At 52.4% G+C, this 22,555-nt stretch overlaps 1 protein-coding gene across 2 annotated transcripts in view; it reads left to right on the top strand.

The window, feature by feature from the left end:
* Positions 1-18,107, top strand: part of TRIO (trio Rho guanine nucleotide exchange factor) — a 353,108-nt gene extending 335,001 nt beyond the window's left edge. For both annotated transcript variants that reach the window (XM_042953023.1, XM_042953031.1), the window contains exons 48-57: positions 1,776-2,617; positions 6,609-6,856; positions 8,553-8,691; positions 9,426-9,453; positions 9,660-9,822; positions 10,090-10,211; positions 11,508-11,586; positions 13,282-13,482; positions 16,212-16,350; positions 16,898-18,107. In XM_042953023.1, coding sequence (XP_042808957.1) covers positions 1,776-2,617; positions 6,609-6,856; positions 8,553-8,691; positions 9,426-9,453; positions 9,660-9,822; positions 10,090-10,211; positions 11,508-11,586; positions 13,282-13,482; positions 16,212-16,350; positions 16,898-17,446 — 2,510 coding nt within the window. In that variant the 3' untranslated portion in view covers positions 17,447-18,107. The remainder of the gene's footprint in view (positions 1-1,775; positions 2,618-6,608; positions 6,857-8,552; positions 8,692-9,425; positions 9,454-9,659; positions 9,823-10,089; positions 10,212-11,507; positions 11,587-13,281; positions 13,483-16,211; positions 16,351-16,897) is intronic.
* Positions 18,108-22,555: the final 4,448 nt, after the last annotated feature.

Genomic DNA, 22,555 nt, shown 5'->3' with positions numbered 1-22,555 from the left:
CGTTGCTCATCCATACCTTCCACTTGCATTGGAAAACAAGACATATTTGTCCTTCCCAGCTTCCGTGACATGAGTGATTACAGAGGAGCCATCAAAGCACCTTAGGGGACATGTCTTCTCCACAAGGAGATGGACCATACTGGCCTTTTTAGAGCGTTCCTTTGACTCTTTATGTCGGCAACTGCTTGCTTCCCTTTGTGATGGCCGACTCTGACTCTGGCTCTAATTTGGCGATCATTGAAGAGCTCTGAGAATTCAGCCAAAAGCTAAATACTCATCTAATGTCTTCTCCCATGTCTGTGGTATGTCCCAGCCCAGTAGGATGTTGTAACTTCTTTGTCCCCATAAAACCACCTTCACACCTAACATGACATTCCAGAGCCAGGAACATAGGCAGTCAATGAAAAATCAAGGGCAAGGTATTTTGGGCCAAGAAGAGGTCAGCTGCCTGGGTGTTAACTCAAGCAAGACTGATCATTTTTTACATTTGTAGTTGGAATTGGATACGTGAGGCTAGTGGGGTCCGGGGGACGGTCCCTGTGTGTGTAGAAAAGTTTCGCACCTAGGACGGTGAGCCAATGCAGTCCTCTTTAAATGCGTTGCTCTTAAGTGATACATTCATTAAATGCTAACCCATAGCATGTAACTGTTGGGAAATCTCTAAATTTTTACCATCATCTTCAAAATAAAAGGAACTGCCTCCCAAACAGGAAGCCTGTGTAGGCCATGCTGTTAAAGTTTACTAGACACTCTCTTCAGTCTAGGCAAAGTCCTATTCTGGAGGGTTGAGCACCATCAGGAATGCAGTGGGGGCTCTGGGCATGTCACATCTCTCCCTCTTGCCCTTTGTTCCAGTGAGAGGTCATGGCCAAGACAGACTTAGTAAAAATGTCATTCGGCTCCAAAATGCTTGTTCACACATGCCCAATGTCCCCTCAGACAGGAAGGGGTTCTAATTGTTGTATTTCTCAAAAGTTTTAACACTTTAAGAATTTGTGTTCGTATTTCCCCATATCTTACTTGGCATGTTTCCTTCCGTCCCTGCGGACGATTACGTAACAAATGAAGCCATTGAAGTCAGGAGATGGGACAGCTACTGGACACCCCCCCCCCCCCCAATCTGTCTTTGTAGAGCTCTTTTCCTTCCCTCCCCTCTGGTGCCAAACCTGCAAAGCAGGGGTGGTTCCTAACACCATCTGTGTGCCCTCAGGGTAACCAGGGGTATTCCTGAACTCTCAGCAGCTTCTTTGCTCTCTGGTTAGAGAAGACTTTTGTGGCTTCAGGCCTGAACTCTCCCACTGGTAGGAGCCCGCTGCTGCCTGGGATTCTCCCCCAGGGCAGTTGGACTTCCACTTGGCAGGGATGCAAAGTCTCTGCTTGCCGCTCCCGGCTGTTAAAAGCCAGCCCCACGGTGGCCGTCCTGCCCCCTGGACTTGGCCTTCTCTGCCTGCCCCCCCCCCCCCGGGCCACTCACACAGGCACACCTCCCGTGATGGAGTCAGTGTCAGTGGTTCATAAGTAGGAGAGTAGCATTCAAGGCCTTTGCCTTTTCCTTTGCTGATGGATGGTGTCATTCTGCCACTTCCAGGATGGGTGGCTGCTTAAAGGTCGAGATGGCTGGCTACCAGTCACATGGATGAGCCACGACTTGAAGGGGGCGGGTATTCAGGACCTGCATATCCTTTTGATTGTATCCTGTGCCTTTCTCCTTTGCCCCACGAGGATATTTTTCTTGGCGTCCTGACAGTCTCCTCTGGGTCTCCCCTGTCTTGCAGCATTGACATCACCAATCGAGTATCAGAGGAACCACAGCGGGGGCGGCGGCGGGGGCAGCGGCGGGGGAGGGGGCGGCGGCAGCGGCGGCGGCGGCGGCGGCGGCGGCGGGGCCCCCAGCGGCGGAGGCGGCAACCCCAGCGGCGGCCCCGGCAGCTGCAGCGGCCTCCCCAGCTCGAGCAGAAGCAGACCCTCCCGGATCCCCCAGCCTGTCAGACACCACTCCCCCGTGCTGGTCTCCTCTGCAGCCTCGAGCCAGGCAGAGGCAGACAAGATGTCAGGTACGTCCACTCCCGGCCCTGCACCGCCCCCTCCCGGCAGCAGCCCCGCCCCGGAGGCCGGCCCCGGCCAGGCCGGCAGGCGCGCCCCGGGAGAGCCCGAAGGCCCCGAGCGAGAAGCGGAGCACATCCCCAAGATGAAGGTGATCGAGAGCCCCAGGAAGGCCTCGGGGAATGCCGCAGGCGCCGGCCGCGATGCGGACGCCAGGGAGGCGCGGGCCAACCCGGAGGACAGCCGCTCGCGGAGCAGCCTGGGCTCGCTGCCCCTGGGAAAGCCCAGGCCCGGGGCCGTCTCGCCTCTGAACTCACCTGTGGCCACCGCGTTCCCTTCTCCCATCGGCAAGGAGCCCTTTCCCCCCAGCAGCCCCCTGCAGAAGGGGGGCTCCTTCTGGAGCTCCATCCCCGCCTCTCCCGCCAGCCGGCCGGGCTCCTTCACCTTCCCGGGGGACAGCGATTCCCTCCAGCGGCAGGCGCAGCGCCACGCGGCCCCCGGCAAGGACACGGACCGCATGAGCACGTGCTCCTCGGCCAGCGAGCAGTCCGTGCAGTCCACGCAGAGCAACGGGGTAAGAACGCCCGGCAGCCTGCGCCCGCCCGCCCCGCTGCCTCTGTCCCGCCAGCTCTTCTAAACCTCCCCGTGGCCGCCGCTCTCCTCCTACTAACTCCCGGCTCTCCGGCTCCTCCGGCGCCGCCCGCAGAGGTCGGAGCCCGCCGACGCCCCGCGGGCCTGGACGGCGCGCCTTCTAACCCTCCTGCCGCGGGGACAGCGCTGCTCTCGTCTCTACTAACTCGCTCCTTGCTTTGTGTGTGTCTCCTTAATATGGGAAGCAGATCGGTACCTTGCGAACGCAGCACCTGTGCGTCTCTCACACTCTCTGACCAGCAGAATATCTCGGAACTTCCTTTTTACCCCTGCCTTCCTCACACACGTTTTTTAGAGGGGTCAGCGTCCCTGCTGTTTACCTCCTATTTCAATTGGAATCTGTACACTTTCAGCTTTTTGCTCATCGCTTGGTTGTGCTCTTTTATGCCTTAAATTATCTTTGCAGCGTTTTTGACTCACCTGCTGAAAAAAAAAAAGTCCCTCGAGAAAACTTCCAACAGCAATTCACAGCAAACTAAGCAGACAAAATAGGGGGAAAGGAATCTCTCCAGTGGAAATGCTTGCTTCCCCCAGTTTCACTCTGGAAGAGAGAGAGACTGCCTTAGCGCCTCCGGAGCCTGGGCTCCTGCTGGCGGGGAGCGAGGCGGAGGCTGGATGCCCAGCGACCTGCGTTCTGCCCAGCAGGGGGCGCGCTGTGGGCGCTCTGGGCTTCCTCGCCCTCCCCTAGGCCCGTTGCCTGGGTCGTGTCCTCAAGCAGAAAGGTTGCTGTGGTGGGGTTTTCCCCCATTTCTGTGGCTTCCTCACTATCCTCCCCAGCTGTTTTCCTACACGGCAGATGGCCTGACCTTTAACACTTTCCTAGAGGCATGCGTGAGGGAAGAGAACTGTTCTGACGAGTGTATGTTTGATCGCTTTATAAATTTTTAAATACATTTCCCTGAAAGGGTCTGTGTCTCATTATGAAAACGAATCTGGCTTTTGCATGTCTCTCTTCTTTCCTCTGGACTTCTATTAATGCCTTGGTTGGGGTGACGTGGCCTTTTCTTTTCCTTCTACTTGTTACATATATTGTTAAACTTGATCTTTATATTTAATTGAGAAACAAATCAGGAAGCGGGTCTTGGTACGTTTATTTGCCCTTGACTCTTATTTGCAAAAACAAGCGGTCGGGGCAGGCAACCTCCGCAGTGGCTGTGGCCAGTGTCCTGCAGAGTAGCCTGGCCCCCGGTTGGGTATGAATTGCTAGGAATGCAGGTGAGCAACTTCAGCCAGAGGAAAAGAGGCAGAGGTCGCAGGGATTGCCTGCCAGCATCTGGTGGAATACTCGGGATGCGGGCATGGTCTTACAGCTGAGACCCCTCCTACGAATTGGGCTCATCCTAACCTGGACACTCCCCGTAAGCAACCGAGGACCTTTCAGAGTCTGTGCTTCAGAATGAACCTCGACTGCCCCAGCACAGGGCCGCCCGTGATGGTCACTGGGCGCCCATGAGTGTGCACAGATAACAGTCACCACCTGGCTCCCTCCTGGGATGTTCACCCTGAGACAAAGGCATAGTCAGTCACCTGTGACATATGTCCCAGCTTTAGGCTGCACAAGCTGCCTGTGCCTCTCGCTTTTTTTTACGTGGTAGGTAACCTGGAACGGGAAGTTGCCAGTGTTTTAGATGAGTCAAAGTGCCTTACAGAGATGCCCTGGAAGGCTGGGACGACCACCAGAGGCCTGAATGGGGATTTGAAAATGTCCTCTAGGATTCTTAAGTATTTCAGTTAAAAGGAACCATCGCCCTGCCCCATTTCTGCCCATCTGGGCCATCTTATCCTCCTGGCAGGTCAGCTTTGACCACCTTCCTCCTTGACTACTTCCATGGAACTGTCTGCACTCACAGCCAAGCAGCTGTGCCTAACCCATGGCCTGGGTCCTTCTTCCTCCTTTAATGGGCACCTTCCAGAAAGTTCTGCTGAGAACAGGAGTGGAGTGGATGTGGACCAACCCAGACAGTGACTGTGCCAGCCCCCAAATGTGGATGCACGATGTCTCTGCACCTGCCCACCTGGGCAGCAATAGAAATGCAACCCTGCCTTCGTCTCAGAAGCCAGGTGGCCCGTGCACATTCCTAACCCCCACTCTGTAAGGGGGTAATGATTATGCCAGCTGGGAAGCCGGTTTTGAGCATTAAATGAGATGGATTTTAAATGCCTGGTACTTAGCCTGGTTCATAGGGGGTGTTCAGAAAATACCAGTAGCTGTTGTTATTGTGGCAAAATTAGGAGACAAAGCTCTGTATGCGTTATTGCCAAAAGCGGCTGTGCCACATAAGTTGCTTTTCGTCTGCGTTCTCTAGCAAATTTGGTTTCGTAATCTCAAAATTATTGGGTATTGCTATATAAGTCAGAATCCTAAAGTACATGCTCAAAGAATACAATGGCAGAAATGACTACGCACAGACCGTAGCCTGACGTGGACAGCACGGGCATCCACGAGGGGCAGGTATCCGCAGCCGACTCCGCCAAGACAGGAACAGAGCTTGGCACTCCGCTGTGTGTCCCTTAAATATCCACTGCGGGTCTGGAGCCCTGGACCCTGGAGTTCTCGGCCCGCTGACTTGCTAATAGCAGCCAGCCGTCCTCTGCCGTGTGCCCCAACACCAGCCCGGCAGCCCAGGCTGACCTGCGTGAGGCGGGATTGTCCGGCAGGCGCAGCTGCACCACCCAGGACCTGCCCCAGGCACCCAGGAGCCCAGCAGAGGCTAGAGTCCTCGAAGCCCCGGGGGATCCGTGAACGTCCTGACGGCGTCATTGGCGGAAGCCTCTGAGAACAAGCAAGCAGGAACAGGGTGCCTGATGCCCCTTCCCACGTCCCACCTGTTGGTAGAGGGGATTGAGCAAGAGCTAGCTCAGGATTGGCCAGTGGTGTCAGCTTCACCCCCTCCCCTGGAACAAAGGGGTCACTTGGCAAATGACAGCTTGAGACAAACACTGCCATTTGTGTGTCTTCCACTCAGCAACTAACGCCACTCAGCCCGCGGGCCTAGGTAGGTGGGCTTCAGAAATGATCTCTGTTTCCCTTTTGCCATCTCGCCTCGTTGAGTTCCTAAATAGGTATTGCGCGTCTGCTGCCTGTCAGTCACTGTGATGGACGTTAAGGACACACAGTGGACAAGGAGGTCGGGTACTACCAGGAGGACTTCAGGCTGAGAGGAGCATAGGCTTTCCCACGCCAAGGTCCGTTCCGGAAGCTTGAATCGCGGGGCCCGCGGTGTCCACAGCTGCCCTGCCGTGCTGGGTACTCTGTGTGTTACTGTGGCAACGGCACCTTCCGGACGCTCGAGTCACACAAGCTCCTGGAAGGGCCACTCACTGAGGGACACGAGTGACTATCCTTAGGAGCAGGGCAGTAGTCGATTTACTTTTCAGGTATCGCTCGTTTTTTCAGAAGGAAAGGAATAAAAGGTGACCGTGGTGAGGCCTGTCAGCAGCTCGGCCGGAGCCGGCGGCCTGTGCTCTGAGTGAACGTTTTCTTTGGCAGATCTGGGGCGCTCCGTGGTCTGGTGTGTCGGCTGGAGAGCTACTCTCCGGGGCTTTTTAATTTAATGATGCTTTTCTAGGTGAGCGTGGTAGTCCCCGTGACGCCCCCACAACCTAGATCTAAGGCAGCACGGCACCGGCAGGAGGACTGAGCCATTCCTTTGAGGTGCAAGGAAGATGGGGCTCAAATCGTCTCCCAAAAGCAGAGTGTCGTCACTGCACTGACTCGCGTTAGATTGTCGCTCACGTTGCTTTCTAAGTTTTCGGTGATCGGGAAGGAGGCACGGAGTCAGCTAACGAGAGAGTGGCTCCGAGCCTGTGTGGTGAGCGCTGCTCTGGGCCGGCACGAGACGGCGCCCGCGGATGACATCACATCTCGTTTCAGTTCCCCTCTGCCTTTCTCTTTGTCCTCCCTCCCACTCCAGAGTGAAAGCAGCAGCAGTAGCAACATCTCCACCATGTTGGTGACACACGATTACACGGCAGTGAAGGAGGATGAGATCAACGTCTACCAAGGAGAGGTCGTTCAGATTCTGGCCAGCAATCAACAGAACATGTTTCTGGTGTTCCGAGCCGCCACTGACCAGTGCCCCGCCGCCGAGGGCTGGATTCCGGGCTTCGTCCTGGGGCACACCAGTGCAGTCATCGTGGAGAACCCCGATGGGACCCTCAAGTGAGTGCCCAGCGGGCCGGCCGAGGGGACAGGGGCCCGAGCGCACACGAGGCCCGGAGGCCCCACTAGAGAGCCGCTCCATCATCCATCCGTGCGAGTTCATCTCCAGGCGCGGTGCGGAACCCCAGAGTGAAGACGGGGTGGCCTCTCGTCTCTCAGACGTGTTCTGACAGGGTCTTTTGACAACCTGCGTTTGCAGACACAGCTTTTTTCAAGTCACTGAGTAAACCACAACAATATTGTAGTCCCCAATATTCTGGTTGGGTGGGTGGGGGGGGACTCTCCAAGGACCCCTGCCCTCTTAGCAGGCTATGCTGAGGGTGCACCCATGAAGGTGCTCGTCTGTGAGCTGCAGGTAAAGATCTGTGTGATGCCATTACTGTCGTGCCTCACGTATACTAGAAGGTTTCATTCCACTAAGAAATGAGACCGGGTTTGCTGCGTTAAACTTTAAAAAAAATTTTTTTTAATGTTTATTTTTGAGAGAGAGAGAGAGAGAGAGAGACCCAGCATGAGTAGGGGAGGGGCAGGGAGAGAGGGAGACACAGAATCCAAAGCAGGCTCCAGTCTCTGAGCTGTCAGCACAGAGCCTGACGTGGGGCTTGAACTCACAAACCGTGAGATCGTGATGTGAGCCAAAGTCAGAAGCTTAACTGACTGAGCCACCCAGGTGTCCCTGCATTCAACATTTTTTTTTTTTTTTTAAAGAAAACGGAGTTCAGGTGCTGATTTAAAACTGCCCTTCTCTGAATCTATTTGGCTGTGATAGAGATCAGCCACATGGCTTCTGGGAATGGAGGCATTGCAGGAATTTGTGATTTCTGAAATCTCCAATGATGGTGACCATGGTCACGCTCCTGTCCAAGCCCGGCAGGACCCTCGGCGGGGTGTGCGGCACACCTGGATGGGACCCCAGCACCACCCCACACCTCTGGGCCTGGAGCTTGCAACCCCCCGGGGATGCTAGGCTTGAGCTCATGCTGCACAGGGTCTCTTCCATGATGATCCCCTTGTCCCGTCTCTCCTCGATACATAGAAGTATTTTATCTTAGTACGTTATTCAAGAATCCCATTTTGTACTTTGTTTTATCAAAGGGTATTCTTAGGCCTTGTATTAGGGTTCCCCAGAGAAATAGAGCCAATAGGAGCGTGTGTGTACATTCTGGGAAGGAGGCAGGTGTTGTAAGGAACTGGATCATAAGGTTATGGAGAATTATGAGTCCAAATCCACAGTGTAGACCAGCAGGCTGGGTGCCCATTTTGCTAAAGAATTCCCTCCAGCTCGGGGAAGCCAGTCTTTTTGTTCTACTTAGGTCTCCGGTTGATTGGAGGAGGCCCACTCACCACGTGGTGGAGGGCGGAGTGTTTTACTTTACCAATTAAAAATTTTAATCTCGTCCAGAAACACCCAGAACAACACTTGATCATATCTCTGGGCGTCAAACGGCCAAGAATTGACCATCATCATGGCCACTTCTGTATTTTAGTCCTTAACACTTAAGAATTTCTTGGTTTCCCCTCTGGTTTTTAAGACTCAGGGTCAGGTTTCCCTCAGCAGAGCACACTGTTCCTGAAGGAGCCTCAGTCAGCCTGTGTCCCCATAGGTGAGCTACTCAGCTCTTCTCTGATATTCTCAGGAATCACTTGCCCAACACTGGGAAGATGTAACACTAACGACGTGTTACTTTCCCCCTAGGAAGTCAACATCTTGGCACACAGCACTCCGTTTAAGGAAAAAATCTGAGAAAAAAGATAAAGACGGCAAACGGGAAGGCAAGTTAGAGAATGGTTATCGGAAGTCTCGGGAAGGACTCAGCAACAAGGTATCTGTGAAGGTGAGTCTGAGCGTCTCCAGGAACCCGTGTCATTCGAGGGGGCAGCAGGGGGCCTGGCGCCCAGCCTCGCTTGCCACGCCCTGCCTCCTGCCAGCCGCCCGCACAGGGCTCCGGGCACAGGTGGGTACACTTGTGCGGGGAACCAGGGACACGCAGCACGCCTGACCAGGTGCATGTGTAGCTTACAAGGAACACTGCCAGCTGCCCGGTGAAGCAGAAACCAGACCCTTGCAAGTACAGCGCTGCAAAGCCGCTGTGGCGCTGATTTCATCCGGGGGCCGCCTCAGCCTCGCCCGCTCCGGCACATTCCCTTGGCAGTCGCTTCAGTCAGCTTGGTTCCCGTGGTGCGACTGCCTCAAACCTGGGTTGGGAAGTGGTTGCCTGGGGAGAAAAAATCTCCCCCAAAGGGAACGCGAGGGCTCTGGGCCAGGGCACCGGCCGCCCTTCAGAAGGAAGGGGTGTGGGGACCAGCTGGACCCAGCCCACTGGATGAGAAAAATGGGCATTTCTGAGGTTAAAGGGCGTTGATGCGTTTGTGAGAAGGAAGACAAAAGCTCATCTAAATTTGGATGAGTGCATTTAAAGGCGATGAAAATGCGCTGTTTCGATACCCACGAAAACCAAGTTGTATTTCCACTCATCTTTCAGTGATAATCGTAGCCAGGGAATAAACTCAGTATACCTCAAAGCAGTTCTTGCTTCTGGTTAATATCTACGTGCTTTTTCCATTTCAGCTTCTCAACCCCAACTACATATATGACGGTGAGTTCTGTTGTCTGCTTCCTCTGGTCTCGCAGAGCGTAGGTCTATGGGGCATGGCGGAGAGGCCTCGGGTGTGCCGCGTGGAATGGGTTTTTTGTGGCGCTCCGGGTGTGGGCGGCAACGAGGGCCTCATTCCTTTGTTAGCGTTGGTGGGTGTGGGAGGGGAGCCAAGGGTGACTGGTGTCCCTGACTCCTCTCTCATGCAGTTCCCCCAGAATTCGTCATTCCCTTGAGTGAGGTCACGTGTGAGACAGGGGAGACCGTTGTTCTTAGATGTCGAGTTTGTGGCCGCCCCAAGGCCTCGATCACCTGGAAGGGCCCTGAACACAACACCTTGAACAACGACGGTCACTACAGCATCTCCTACAGGTGAGGGTGGGTCTCGCTGGCAGTGAACATGACCTCTAGTCACTGTGACCAACACTGTCAAACTGCTTACTTAGCTTTTGCACCCTGATGCCTCCCACAAGGGCCCGTTTCATCCAGGGTGCACGATAAAAATTAAAATTCCACTTGAAATTCCTTGGCAGTACTCGCTCTCGGAATTTCCTGTGACCCCAAAGGGGGGAGGGTAGGGGTGGCCACTGGGGGAGCTGCCCCTCTGTGACCCACGGTGTCTTGTCATCTGTACGGCAGTGACTTGGGAGAGGCCACTCTGAAGATTGTGGGTGTGACCACAGAAGATGACGGCACCTACACGTGCATCGCTGTGAACGACATGGGTTCGGCCTCGTCCTCAGCCAGTCTGAGGGTGCTGGGTAAGCTGCTCCCCGAGCTGATCTGAGGCCCAGAGGCCCCGCCCCTACACAGACCCGCCCCACATACTCTGAAGTGTTTGGCAACAATCACTCTCGGGGCCTTCCCAACAAGAGCTACAAGGGGCAGACCACGGTATCTAGGACATCCCGGGGAGGGACACGGTGAAGGCCGCTCATCACGGCCCCGGTGCAGCTGAGTTCCCGGTGCCAGCCTCTGGGTTGGAACACAGCACATTCCGTGTTCTTAGTGCTTAAAACACATCCTCCTATTTGATTTCTCTTTTATTCAATTCCTGAGTTGACACTTTGGCCCTGAGAGACTCTCCTCCAAGCTGGTCTCATGTAGACTATGAGAGGAGAGGAAGGACTGTGGCTGAGGCTCTGTGCCTGACTTAGACCCTAACGGCGTCCCTCCCGTGAGTGCAGGGGACCAGGGTGGGACCTGCGTCCCTCCGGTCCGAAGCCCTTGCTCTCTTCACTGCCCAGCAAGGCCTTGTTCTCTCTCCTCAGCTAGACTGAGCGACTGGAGGCAGAACCCATGTCCTGGGCCTTTCTAAGTCTCCTCTGGGTGCACTTGACAAGATGCTCAGGAGGCAGCACGTACCCCTTGATTTGCAGCTACTGCTTTGGCAGAAGGCCAGCTTGGCAGCACAGGACCGCCGACTTTTGTCACGTGTCCCCCAGCTGCACCAGCTCAAGGAACCTGCTTCCGAGAGCAAAACAAAAATAAAACCCTGAACTAAAAGGTGCATTGAGTTCAGGAACACCCTGTGTGTAGACAATGAACAGAATTATCTTAGCATTTTTATCCTGTGTCTCTTCATCCCAGATACTTTAATCTCATTAAACCAGAGAAAGGGAATGTCCTGAATTTCTCAGATCATGATGCAAGGAAGAAAGAGAATCTTGAATTTAAAAGTGAAGAATCACCGGTGTTGTAATTTGTAAAAGAGGCCACAGAAACTGTCCAGGTGGTTTTTGCTTTCTAATAAATCAGTAGCACAAGCTAAAGGCACTTGGGGAGGTGGAAGATGCCACCTTGGAGACGCGAGTTGGAAAATAATGGAAAAGGCAGTGGGTGTTTATTTCTGTCACGTAAACCCATCTCGTCCTCATCCTAAGTCCCAGCCTGTCGTGTGTATTTTATGCTTCGGGCACATCTTCGTTCCTATGAGCCACAGCGGACATGCCCGGCAGCCACGGTGGCCGCCATGTTGGACAGCGCAGGCCTAGAGACCCCTTCCCCCAGTAGCGCCGCAGAAACCAAGCTCAGGGGAGGTGCTGCTCTTGTTACAGGTCCAGGGAGTGATGGGATCATGGTGACCTGGAAAGACAACTTTGACTCCTTCTACAGCGAAGTGGCTGAGCTTGGCAGGTACAATATAAAACCCAAAGCCCCTTCTGGGAGAACAGAGAGTAAGACATAACTCACCGCAGGAGTAGATAAAATCAAGTGGTGTATTTTGCCACCAGTTGGAAGTTATAGGAATTCTATTTGGAAGGTAACCTGTAATTGCCTTTCGACAGTAAACACTGAGGGTTCAGACGTTTTCAGCTCAGATTCCAGGAGACAATGAAGGCCTAAAGCCATAAGCCATCCGTTCATGCAATGACCCAACTCCTCTGCTGTGCGTCTAGGACCGAACCAGCTGTCGTGTCCTTGGGAGAAGTTGGAGGAGAGTCGCTCAAACCCTTTTTGTGGGACTTAATTCTCCTTTGGAGGCTCCGCTAGGAAAGGCTGAGTGTGCCCGGCAGACTTGAGTTGTCTGTGGAGATGTGCATTGGAGATGCGGGGCACGCCTGCATGAGCAGAGACAGGGGCTCCTCCCTTCCAGAAGGGCAGCCAGGGCTCGGGCGGTGGTCAGCAGGGCCCTCAGGCCCTCTGGCTCGACTCTGCTGCCCATCCACACGGCTCTCCTCCACTTCTCCAGTCCTGACCCAGGCAGCAAGGTCAAAACCATGACAGCTGAGCTTGTCGCTTTTAAAAAGCTTAACAAGAAACCCCCAGAGTGGCCTCCTCCATTCGAGTGGCTGCACTGGGTCTCGTGGCTCCAGCTACCTGTGCACATACCTGCGTGTATCAGGCTGACCTGTCTGTCCGCTGTCCATCGCTGCACGGGCACACCACTTGCTGTCTCGAGGCAGCGCTGACTTACCACTTCTGGCCACGTTTGGAGTGACCGGGCAGCTATCCGCTGGTTTCCCCTGGGCTCAGTTGGCTGGGACGCTGGGCCTCTCTCCACATAGACTTTCGCCCTGGGCTTCCTCACGTGATGGCAGAAGCCGCAGGGCCTCTCAAGGCTCGGCCTCAGAAATCAGCGGCCGCACTTCTTCCGCGTTGTGTGGGTCAGAAACACCACCGGCCAGGCCAGGTTCAGGGAAGAGAAACAGACTGCCCTTCTGTGGGAGAAGTAGCAGAGTGGTGTGGCCGTTTTCTTCCCCCCACAGGGTGATTTCTATTCCTTGCATTCCCCAGTACTCCCCAAATTTCATCCCATCCTATGGTAGCGGGCTCAGATTTGAGGTCCAAGACCCTATTTTCCAGGTTGGGTCAAGGTGCCACTGAGGCTTCTTGGGTGTGGCTCACTGGGGACAGCTCCAGAGGCCGTGGGTGCCGATGAGTGACCGGCCCCACACAGGCGTCCTGCAAGTCAGGCACTGTGACAGCAGTGACACTCCTTTCCAAAAGGGGGCACAGGGTGACCGGGGGCCACCAAGTGCATCCCAGGCTTCTTGACATGGTGAGGAAGGCTTTCCATGACAGCAGAGGCAGAGGCTGCCTGGTTGGTCTCACATGTCACTTCTGCCGAATTTGAGGTCAGGAGGTCACACAGGGTGAGGAGATGGAGTTTGCCTCTAGGAAGGAGAGGAGACGCATGGCTGAGGGGCTCGGAGACTGGCAGGCTTTCTCGGGGTCGTCGCGGGCCGTCATTCCTCCACGAGTGGCCAGGGAGGGCAGGGCCTGTGGACAGGGGAGGCTGCCCCGCCCCCGGTCCATTTAGGTTAACAGTTTCTTGTCCATGACAGACTCAGAGTCATCTGAAAGTGACCTTCTTGGCATATTTTCCAGGGGCAGATTCTCTGTCGTTAAGAAATGTGATCAAAAAGGAACCAAACGAGCAGTGGCCACTAAGTTTGTGAACAAGAAGTTGATGAAGCGTGACCAGGTCACCCACGAGCTTGGAATCCTGCAGAACCTCCAGCACCCGCTGCTTGTTGGCCTCCTTGATAGCTTCGAGACCCCCACCAGCTACATCCTGGTTTTGGAAATGTGCGTACACACCCCCTTCCCTCCCCAGCTTGGGAGCCTCTGCCTCAACTTTAAGTGATCTTATTGTTGTTTGTTCTCTAAGAAGGGCAGAGAGTGGCATTTGGGGATCCACAGAACGTGTAAAATACAAAAGAAAAGCCTACTGTCAGAGACCACAGTTCTAGAGCTTTCCAGTAACGGTCGGAAGAAGTATAGTCTTTAGCGTGCGCTGTCCAAACGAGGGAGCAACCAGCCTAGCATCAGAACACCCCAGCACTGCCCAGGTTCCCTCTGGGTGTCGGCCTGGAGATGCCACCTGGTTCCCGGGATCCCCCAGAGGCCCGGCCTCTGAAGACTCATGTGCTGCCGGGGGCCCAGGGTGGACTCACTAAGAGCTCTCTCTCTCATCCCCAATGCTTTGGGCATCCAGTCCTGCCCCTCAGGGCTCATGTCCACCCCCTGCAGGATGGTCAGGACAGGGGGAGGGGGGCACCTCCGGCCAGAGCAGCCCCCCTGCTCCCCGTGGCACTCCAGGGCCTCAGCGCCATCTCAGCGAACACGTCAGTCATCTGAACAGTGAAAACTGTGACCCGAGAGCATCGGTCCTCATTCGGGGGCAGTGTTGCTCCCCAGGGGACATTTGGACATGCCCGGAGACTTGCTTGGATTGGGGGTTCCCCTGACATCTAGAGGGTGGAGGCCAGGGATGCTGCCCAGGATGGCCCCACAGCCGAGAACCATCTGTTTCAAAGTGTTAGCTGTACGGGTTTGGGAAGCCTACCCTAGAACATTCTGGCCTCTGTGAAATATAGGGGCGTTTAGCCGGGTTTAAATACCTATTCCTTCTTTTTTTACTAGGGAGTCCTTTCATACATTTACATGGATTTACAACTTCTTTCCACTGGTAAAAGCAAAATATTCTGTGCCATTTAGTAGTTCCTTGATGCATTCTTAGGGGGACAGAGTAGGACAGACAGGAAGGCCTCCTCAGAGCCTCTAGGACACATTCTTCCTGACAGTGGGACTCGGGCTCTAGGAGCCCGTCATTTGCAGGGACCCCTTCAAGGCCCTGTGTTTGATTTTTCTGTGTGTTGTATTGCTTTTTGTAAAGAATCTGGAAGTGCCTTCAGAGGGCAAGGCCGGGGGAGGGCATGTGTCAAGACCATCTCCCCTGTCCCCCCAGGGTAAAGCTCTTGCTGGAGTGTCGAGGGCCTGTCGCAGCCTCCGTCTTTGGAATAGCAGACATGTCAGATGGCAGAGGGAGGACGGCAGGCCCCTGAGACGTCCCCCTACGCCGAACATCATGGGCAAAGGGCACGTCAGGGGACTTGGAGCCTGGGCACAGCCCAGTCTGGCTTCTGTCCGTGCTCCCTATCTCATTGGCTCTGTACCTGGAGCTCCTTTCTCAACCTTAGAATTTTTAAAGATCTTGTAATGGGGCTTGTTGTGGCACTAAAATGACGTCCAGGCAGAGACCTCAGTACCTGGGAGGCTCCTTTCGGACTTGAGATGCTGGGTGACTAATAGCTACTGATCATCTGGGGATTTTTCAACAAAAACTAAAGTCCTCATCAAAAATTGGCAAGATGTCCGTTTCTGGCTTAAAATTTACGTATGTCCAGCTGTCCTTTCTTTTTAGCGGAAAACTAAATGCTTTGGTCTCACCATACTGTTAATAGGATTTTTTTTCATAGCAGATGTCTTACTACCACATTCTCCTTGATGACCTTGTTATCAGACAAATGGCTGGTTTTCCTAGAAGTTTGTTTTGCAAGCAAAGGGGGCAGCGTAGGCTGGGGTTTGGGGAGGCCGGGGCCAGACCACCGCATTGCGATTGTGGCCTTCAGTTGCAGAAGCTGGCGTGAGGACTAAGTGAGCTGACAGAGAGTGTCGTCCCTGGCACGCGGGCAGTGCTGTGTCAGTGGCTTTTACATCAGCAGTGATTCAAAGTAGGGAAGCCTTTTGAGTCCAGCATGAAGCGAGAGGCACCAGCTGCCCACACGGGTCGGCAGGTAGTTCCTTCGGCTTCCAAGCTCCCACTTTGGGGAATGGAAACAGGGGTCATTTTGATGGAAGGCGCAGTTTCAGTTACTGTCAAGGCTTCTATCCTTACAGATCCCAGAAATGGTGGGGAGGAGACAGTCCTCCCTCCCGGGTCACAAGTGAGCAGGGTGACCGCATTCTTTAGAACTCTTCACGGCTCCCCTCTGAGTTCTTATTTTAAAAGGCGCCCAGGAAGACCGTGAGCTCGGCGTCTGTGCAAATGCCCGGATTCTGGGTGGAGCAGGCTTGTCATGCTGTGGAGCCCAGGCATTAAGACCAAGTGACTGTTTTCTCATCACCCCGTGACATCAGCTCTTACATTATCCCATTTGGCCTTCCCATCGCCCATTTTAGAGGTGGTAAAACTAAGGCTCGGGGAGGTGGTATCACTTCATTCTATCCAAGAGCAGATGGCTTGCCCAGGCCGTCTCCTCAGTGTCTCAGAGGCTGGGCAGGAGCCCACATGTGCTGCTGTCTGCCTCCCCACTCCCTCTGGGGGCTGAGCGACCTTGTTCCCCGCTCGCATCCATAATGAGGTTGGAAAGAAACGACCCTCTTGATAGAGTCGCACCTTTAGGTGGAGGTACGATTCCGAAACCCCAGCCTTGTAGGACGTTAACAAGGGGCCCACCGGCAGCCTCCCGTCTCCTGTTACGCAGGAGAGGTCAGCGCCGTGACAAGCATCGTGCGCATTCCTGCCTCCACAGGGCTGACCAGGGACGTCTCCTGGACTGTTTGGTGCGATGGGGAAACCTCACCGAAGGGAAGATCAGGGCGTATCTGGGGGAGGTTCTGGAAGCCGTCCGATACCTTCACAACTGCAGGATAGCGCACCTGGACCTCAAGGTTAGTGGGCTTCCCGGGGCCGAGGCCGGCGTGTCTGAGCACAGGGCCTCTCAGCTTCTGCACTGCATCCAGGCCAGGAGGCCCGGGGGGAGGGGGGGACAAGTACGAGGATGTGGGTAATGGGCACACGGGTCTCTTATCTCCGGTTTTAAGATGTACTTTTGATGCTATAAACGATCAGTAAAGTACTCTTCACACATTCCGTGAGTTCCGGAAAGTTCCTGTGAGTTTCGTGAGGCTGGTGTGGGACTGGTTCAGTGGCAGCTGAGAAAGGAAGGCGAATGTTTCTGTTAGTGCCAGGCGTGAGAACAACACCCAGCTTCCTAAGCCGGAGCCCTTCGGCGTGGCGACTCCACCCCGGTCTCCAGAGAGGGCTGTCCCCGACAGGCGACGCTGACTCCTCCGTGGGCCGACACGCTCTAAGTTTCGTCCCGTTTTGCGTGTGAACAGTCTCTTCCAGTCGACCTCCTGGATGCCCGTTGAGCATCGTGTGTTAAGCGTGGGATGGGGACGGATGGAAGTGACCTTGTCTTATCCTGTCTCCTAGCCTGAAAACATCCTGGTGGATCAGAGTTCGGCCAAGCCAACGATCAAACTGGCTGACTTTGGAGATGCTGTCCAACTCAACACGACCTACTACATCCACCAGTTGCTGGGGAACCCCGAGTTTGCGGCCCCCGAAGTCATCCTTGGGAACCCCATCTCCCTGACCTCGGATACATGGAGTGTCGGAGTGCTCACATACGTGCTTCTCAGTGGCGTGTCCCCCTTCCTCGACGACAGCGTGGAGGAGACCTGCCTGAACATTTGCCGACTAGACTTTAGCTTCCCAGAGGACTGCTTCAAAGGAGTGAGCCAGAAGGCCAAGGAGTTCGTGTGTTTCCTCCTCCAAGAGGACCCTGCCAAGCGTCCCTCGGCTGCTCTGGCCCTCCAGGAGCAGTGGCTGCAGGCGGGCCACGGCAGTGGCAAAGGTGCGGGCGTCCTCGACACGTCCAGACTGACTTCCTTCATTGAGCGGCGCAAACACCAGAACGATGTTCGACCTATCCGTAGCGTTAAAAACTTCTTACAGAGCAGGCTTCTGCCTAGAGTCTGACCCATCCTGAAGTTCTCTCTCATTCTCTTTCACCTGCCAATCAGCTGTTAATTTGAATTTCGAAGAGAAACACAAACCAACATGACTGATGAGCTGCCGTACGTTCATCGTGTGACATTGCGTTCCGGGTGAGCTGTGCTCGGCGGTGCCCGGGGCTCAGGAGCACGCTGTGCTGGGGTGGAGGACCTTCTCGCACACTCTTCGTGAGCGGAGACAGCATTGCTGTACCACAGTCTTTTATTCAGGTTTCTGCAAAAAAAAAGAAAAGAAACTTTTTTAAATACACACGAATAGAATTTTGCAAATTTAACATTTTCCAGGATTTATTCAAGGACACGAAATGCCTATGTTCAACCACTGGTGTTAACGAACAAAACAGAGATACTGGACAGCTCTGGGGAGGACTCCCCCCTCGAGGCGGCCCTCCCCACGGCCTCGTCCAGAGCTCAGGGTCCACCTGGCTCTGAGCTTTCCTAGCCGCCGGGTCTGTGTGCGTCTCACCGGGACGCCAGACCAGGCTCCTGAAACGTGCATTCAACCTCAGACTTTTGCATAAAACTAGAATGAATCGTTCTGCTCTGATGAAATGTAGGCCTTATTTGTATATAAGACTGGTCCTGCCTTCGGTCTGTCCTTCCCTCCTGTCCCCCCCTCCCACCCCACCCCCACCCCACCCCACCCCCCCACCGCCCAGGGCTTCCTTTGGAGGAGGTCAGAGGGTTCTGCCCATCAACCCAGGACGTCAGGTTGGGTCCCACCCCGATGCCCCCTCCCCCTGCTTCCCACCCTCAAGCCGTCAATCAGATTGTCGAGCAGTATACAGTCAGATGAAAATACTGTAAATGCACTCATTGGGGTTTTTTTGGTTTTATTTCATATCATGTGCAATGTTGTGGCTTTAACATTTTATGCAACTATTTATGAAGACCTCTGTTGTACCTGTAATAAATACATAGAAAAAGCACATACTTCGTACAGTGAGCTTTATGGTTTTGTGCGTGTGTTGGGGGCGGGGGGGTGGGGGTGGAGCCCTGTGCCATCAGTTCAAGGAGATTTAACTCTGCGTGAAATTTGTCAGTTTCGAGGACTGTAAAAAGTGATTTCATACTCTGAATATAAAACTGGATAATAGGGTAATGTTTTCAAATTTATTATGCTATTATTCAGAATGCCAAAGTATTATTTTTTTTCCCAAAATCGGTCTGGCCATTTACTACTTTTTAGACTTTTTGACGTTCCACTTTCTGTACAAAAATTGGCTGGATTTTGAGCTTTTGGTAAGAAATAAAAGCCAATTAAGCACTAGCCGCCTTGAGGCTGGCATCTGTGACGTCTGCGTCACTGTGGCAGAATTAACGCTGGCGTGGGGACACCTGTCAACAAGCCGCGGGCTTTCTGGGCACGCTTGAATTTTTCTGAATGTCTTTTTATCTTTGTTGTGTGAAATCCACTACGAACGAGACCGGCCCACTTCCCCAGCCAGCCAGACACCTGGGTCTTGAGCCATGAACCGGGCGTAGTTAAGCTTTGCAGCTTCCAATGTATTTTATTTATTCTTTTGTTGGGTTTTTGTTTGTTTCTTGTAAAATTGTACAGAAACTTTTTAAAAGAAATTGGATTCAAAACTGGATGTGTATTCGTAACCTCACAACTTTTATTTGTGTATTGTTTCTTTTATTATTTCAGTTAAATTTTTACATTATTTTGCATGTATATTTCTTTGTACAGAGACCTTACATGTTTACACAGTATGATGTGATGTAAATATTTTATTTTGCCATCAGTTATTTTAAAAAATTAAACATATTTGCCTGATTTTTGTGTTAGGCCTTTTATTTAAATTGGTCACTATGGAACCGAAAAGAGAGACATTGCTGAGGGAGACTGAAAGGCGGGCCTCTCATGGGTCAGGCGGGGAGTTGGAGAGGAGAATGTTCTGGACTAGGAATCCGCTGTACATGGCCAGAAATGAGAGTTGGTCCGGCTCCTGCAGACTCCTGCAGTCCTGGTTAGAATTCTATCCAAGGTACCCCAGTTCTTGATGGGCGTAGATCGCAACAAAGGGAAGAGCTCTTGCCTCCTGGCCACAGAAGAGCAAGTTTCACGTCCAGATGGGTTGAAGAACGTGAAGCACTTGGGTGCAAGCATCAGTTTTAGGAACTGACCGATGATACGGCACCTGCCGAGGCCACGCCCCCACTCCTCCCCTCCCCCCCACCGCCAGGGGTAGCTGGCCCTCAGCACCCACACGGGAGCCATCCAGTGCTAGGGCACTTCTACCGCAGGTTTTATTATTCTTCTGTTTGCTGGCATCCTGAAGGTAAGACAGGTGTGAAAGGACAACATTTGCGCTGAGTCCCGAAGTCACGGAGGGCGGGAGAGGCTCCCTCTCCCAGAGATGGGTGCTGCCTCGGAGGCTCAGGGGCGCCCACAGTTCCAGAGGCTCAGGAGGTCCAGAAATGCAAGGTGGGATTTACTGCGCTGAGGCCGCGAGGCACTGGGCCTCAGGGTCCCCTGCCCACCACAGTGCAGATCTCAGCAGTAGGAGCTGGACAAGGGGCCCGGTGGTTTTTCTTGTAGCTGGACACTTACCCAATGAAGTAGGTAGGCCTGTAGGATTAGCAAAACCATCTCACGAGTGAAAAATGGCCCATCGTGATTATGATCACTACCTAGAATTTTTTCCCTCAAAAATCAATTTGCTTTGTATTCTACACATTTACCATTTATAAATTCTTAAAACCCAGGGATTCCCTTTAGCTCTAAAGGGAAAAAAAATCCCCAGTGTTTTAGCCGAATCCATGGTGAACGTTATCTTAATTCAAGGATATTAGACAATCTTAAAGGAGAGATTGTCCAACTGTCCTTGAGATCCGTCCAACTGTATGTTTCTGAGACGTGATCGTACAGACAAAAATAATTTGCGGGACTGGTAGGATTGGCCCATGTACATGATTTAACGTACAAAAGATAAAAGCACACAAATCATAAATACTTGGCTTAAATACATTTCTATACATGTATGTATGTGTGGTCATTGCCCAAAACAGAGTACAGAACATTTCCATTACCCCCCGGATTTTTCATGCCCCTTCCCTGCCAGAGGTGATCACTGTTCTGATTTCTATCATTCTTAGGTTAGTTTACCTTTGAACTTAATGTAAGCAGAATCATACAGAGTTTACTTTTTAATTTTTTTAATGTTTTTATTTTCATTTTTGAGAGAGATAGAGTATGAGCGGGGAGGGGACAGAGAGAGAGGGAGACACAGAATCTCAAGCAGGCTCCAGGCTCTGAGCTGTCAGCACAGAGCTCAATGTAGTGCTTGAACCCATGAACCGCAAAATTATGACCTAAGCCAAAGTGGGACGCTTAGCTGACCACCCAGGCGCCCCTGGAATGTACTTCTTAAAATCAGGCTAAACATTATTGTCAGATCATTGCAGATACATCATACTTCATCCACAGTTGTATGAAATGCCGCCTTTCCCCTGTTTTCTCCTTTGATGATGTCCTGAAAACATACCACATCGTAACCAGGATATTGATGTTGATACAGTCAAGATGCAAGGGCGTCCCTCCTGCCCGTAACTCCCCTTAATCTGTCCTTAATCTCTAGCTCTATAATTTTGTCATTTGGAGAACATTAAATAAATGGAATCACACAGGGGCACCTGGGTGGCTCAGTTGGTTAAGTGTCTAACTCTTGGTTTCAGCTCAGGTCATGATCTCACGGTTCATGAGTCCGAGCCCCTCGTCAAACTCTGCACTGACATTCAGGAGCCTGCCTGGGATTCTCTCTCTGCCCCTCCCTCCCTCGCTCGCTCGCTGTCTCGAAATAAATACGCTTTTTAAAGACTTTTTTTAAATTTGAAAAATAATAATAAAATTAATTGAACTTTTTAGCTGAGTATAACTCTCTGGAAATTCATCCAGGTTTTTGACTGGTCTTCCTTTTTATTACTGAGTAGCATTCCATGGTATGGACGTACCGTAGTTGATTCACCCATGGAAGGGTATTTAGATTTTTTCCAGCTTTCGGCTATTACAAATAAAGCTTCTAAGAACATTCGTGTGCAGATTTTTCTATGACCATAAGTCTTTATTTCTCCGGAATGTAATGTCAGTTACGATCACATGGCAGTTAAAATCTCGGGTTTTTTTAATTTTTCATTTTTAACTTTTCCGGACTGCCATTTTACGTTCCCACCAGCAATGTCTGCGTGATCCAGTTTCTGAAAATCTGCCAGCATTCGGTGTTGTCACTGTTTTTTTTTATGTAGCCATTCTGACAAGTGTATTGTGGTGTATTATTGTGGTTTTAACTTTTATTTCCCCCGTGGTTAATTTTGCACGTCTTTCCATGTGCTTATTTGCCATCTGCTTCTCCTGTTCTGTGAAATGTCCCCTCATGTCTTTTGCCCATTATCTCATTAGATTGGTTTTTTTGTTAAGTTTTAAGAGTTCTTTATACATTCTAGATCCTAGTCCTTTGTCAAGACGTGGCTTGCAGGGGCGCCTGAGTAGCTCAGTCGGTTAAGCGTGTGACTTCGGCTCAGGTCATGGTTCTTGAGTTTGAGCCCCACATCGGGCTCTGTGCTGACAGCTTGGAGCCTGCTTCAGATTCTGTGCCTCCCTCTCTCTCTCTGCCCCTCCCCAGTTCACATTCTGTCTCCCTCTCTCTCTCGGAAATAAAGAAGACATTTTTTAAAAAAAAATTTAAAAAAGACATGGCTTGCAGGTACTTTCTCCCATTTCATCTTTTTTTTTCTTTCTTTTTTTAACGTATATTTGAGAGAGAGAAAGAGCAAATGCACAGGAGGGGCAGAGAGAGAGAGAGAGGGAGACAGAGGATCTGAAGTGAGCTCTCTGCTGTCAGCACACACAGGGCTCAAACTCACAAGCGGTGAGATCATGAGCTGAACCAAAGTCCGACATTTAAGCAACTGAGCCACCCAGGCGCCCCTCCCAGGATCTTTCACAGACAGAGAAAAATAGTTTAATTTTGATGAAGTCTTATTTGTCAATTCTTTCTTTTTGGATCAAGTGTTTTTGGTGTCGAGTCTAAGTTTTGTTTTGTTTGTTTTTTTATCCTAGCCCCAGATTTAA

Source organism: Panthera leo, chromosome A1, assembly GCF_018350215.1.
Source record: "Panthera leo isolate Ple1 chromosome A1, P.leo_Ple1_pat1.1, whole genome shotgun sequence".
NCBI lineage: Eukaryota > Metazoa > Chordata > Mammalia > Carnivora > Felidae > Panthera > Panthera leo.
Note: the sequence above shows the minus strand (reverse complement) of the source record. Positions and strands in the feature narration are given on the sequence as shown.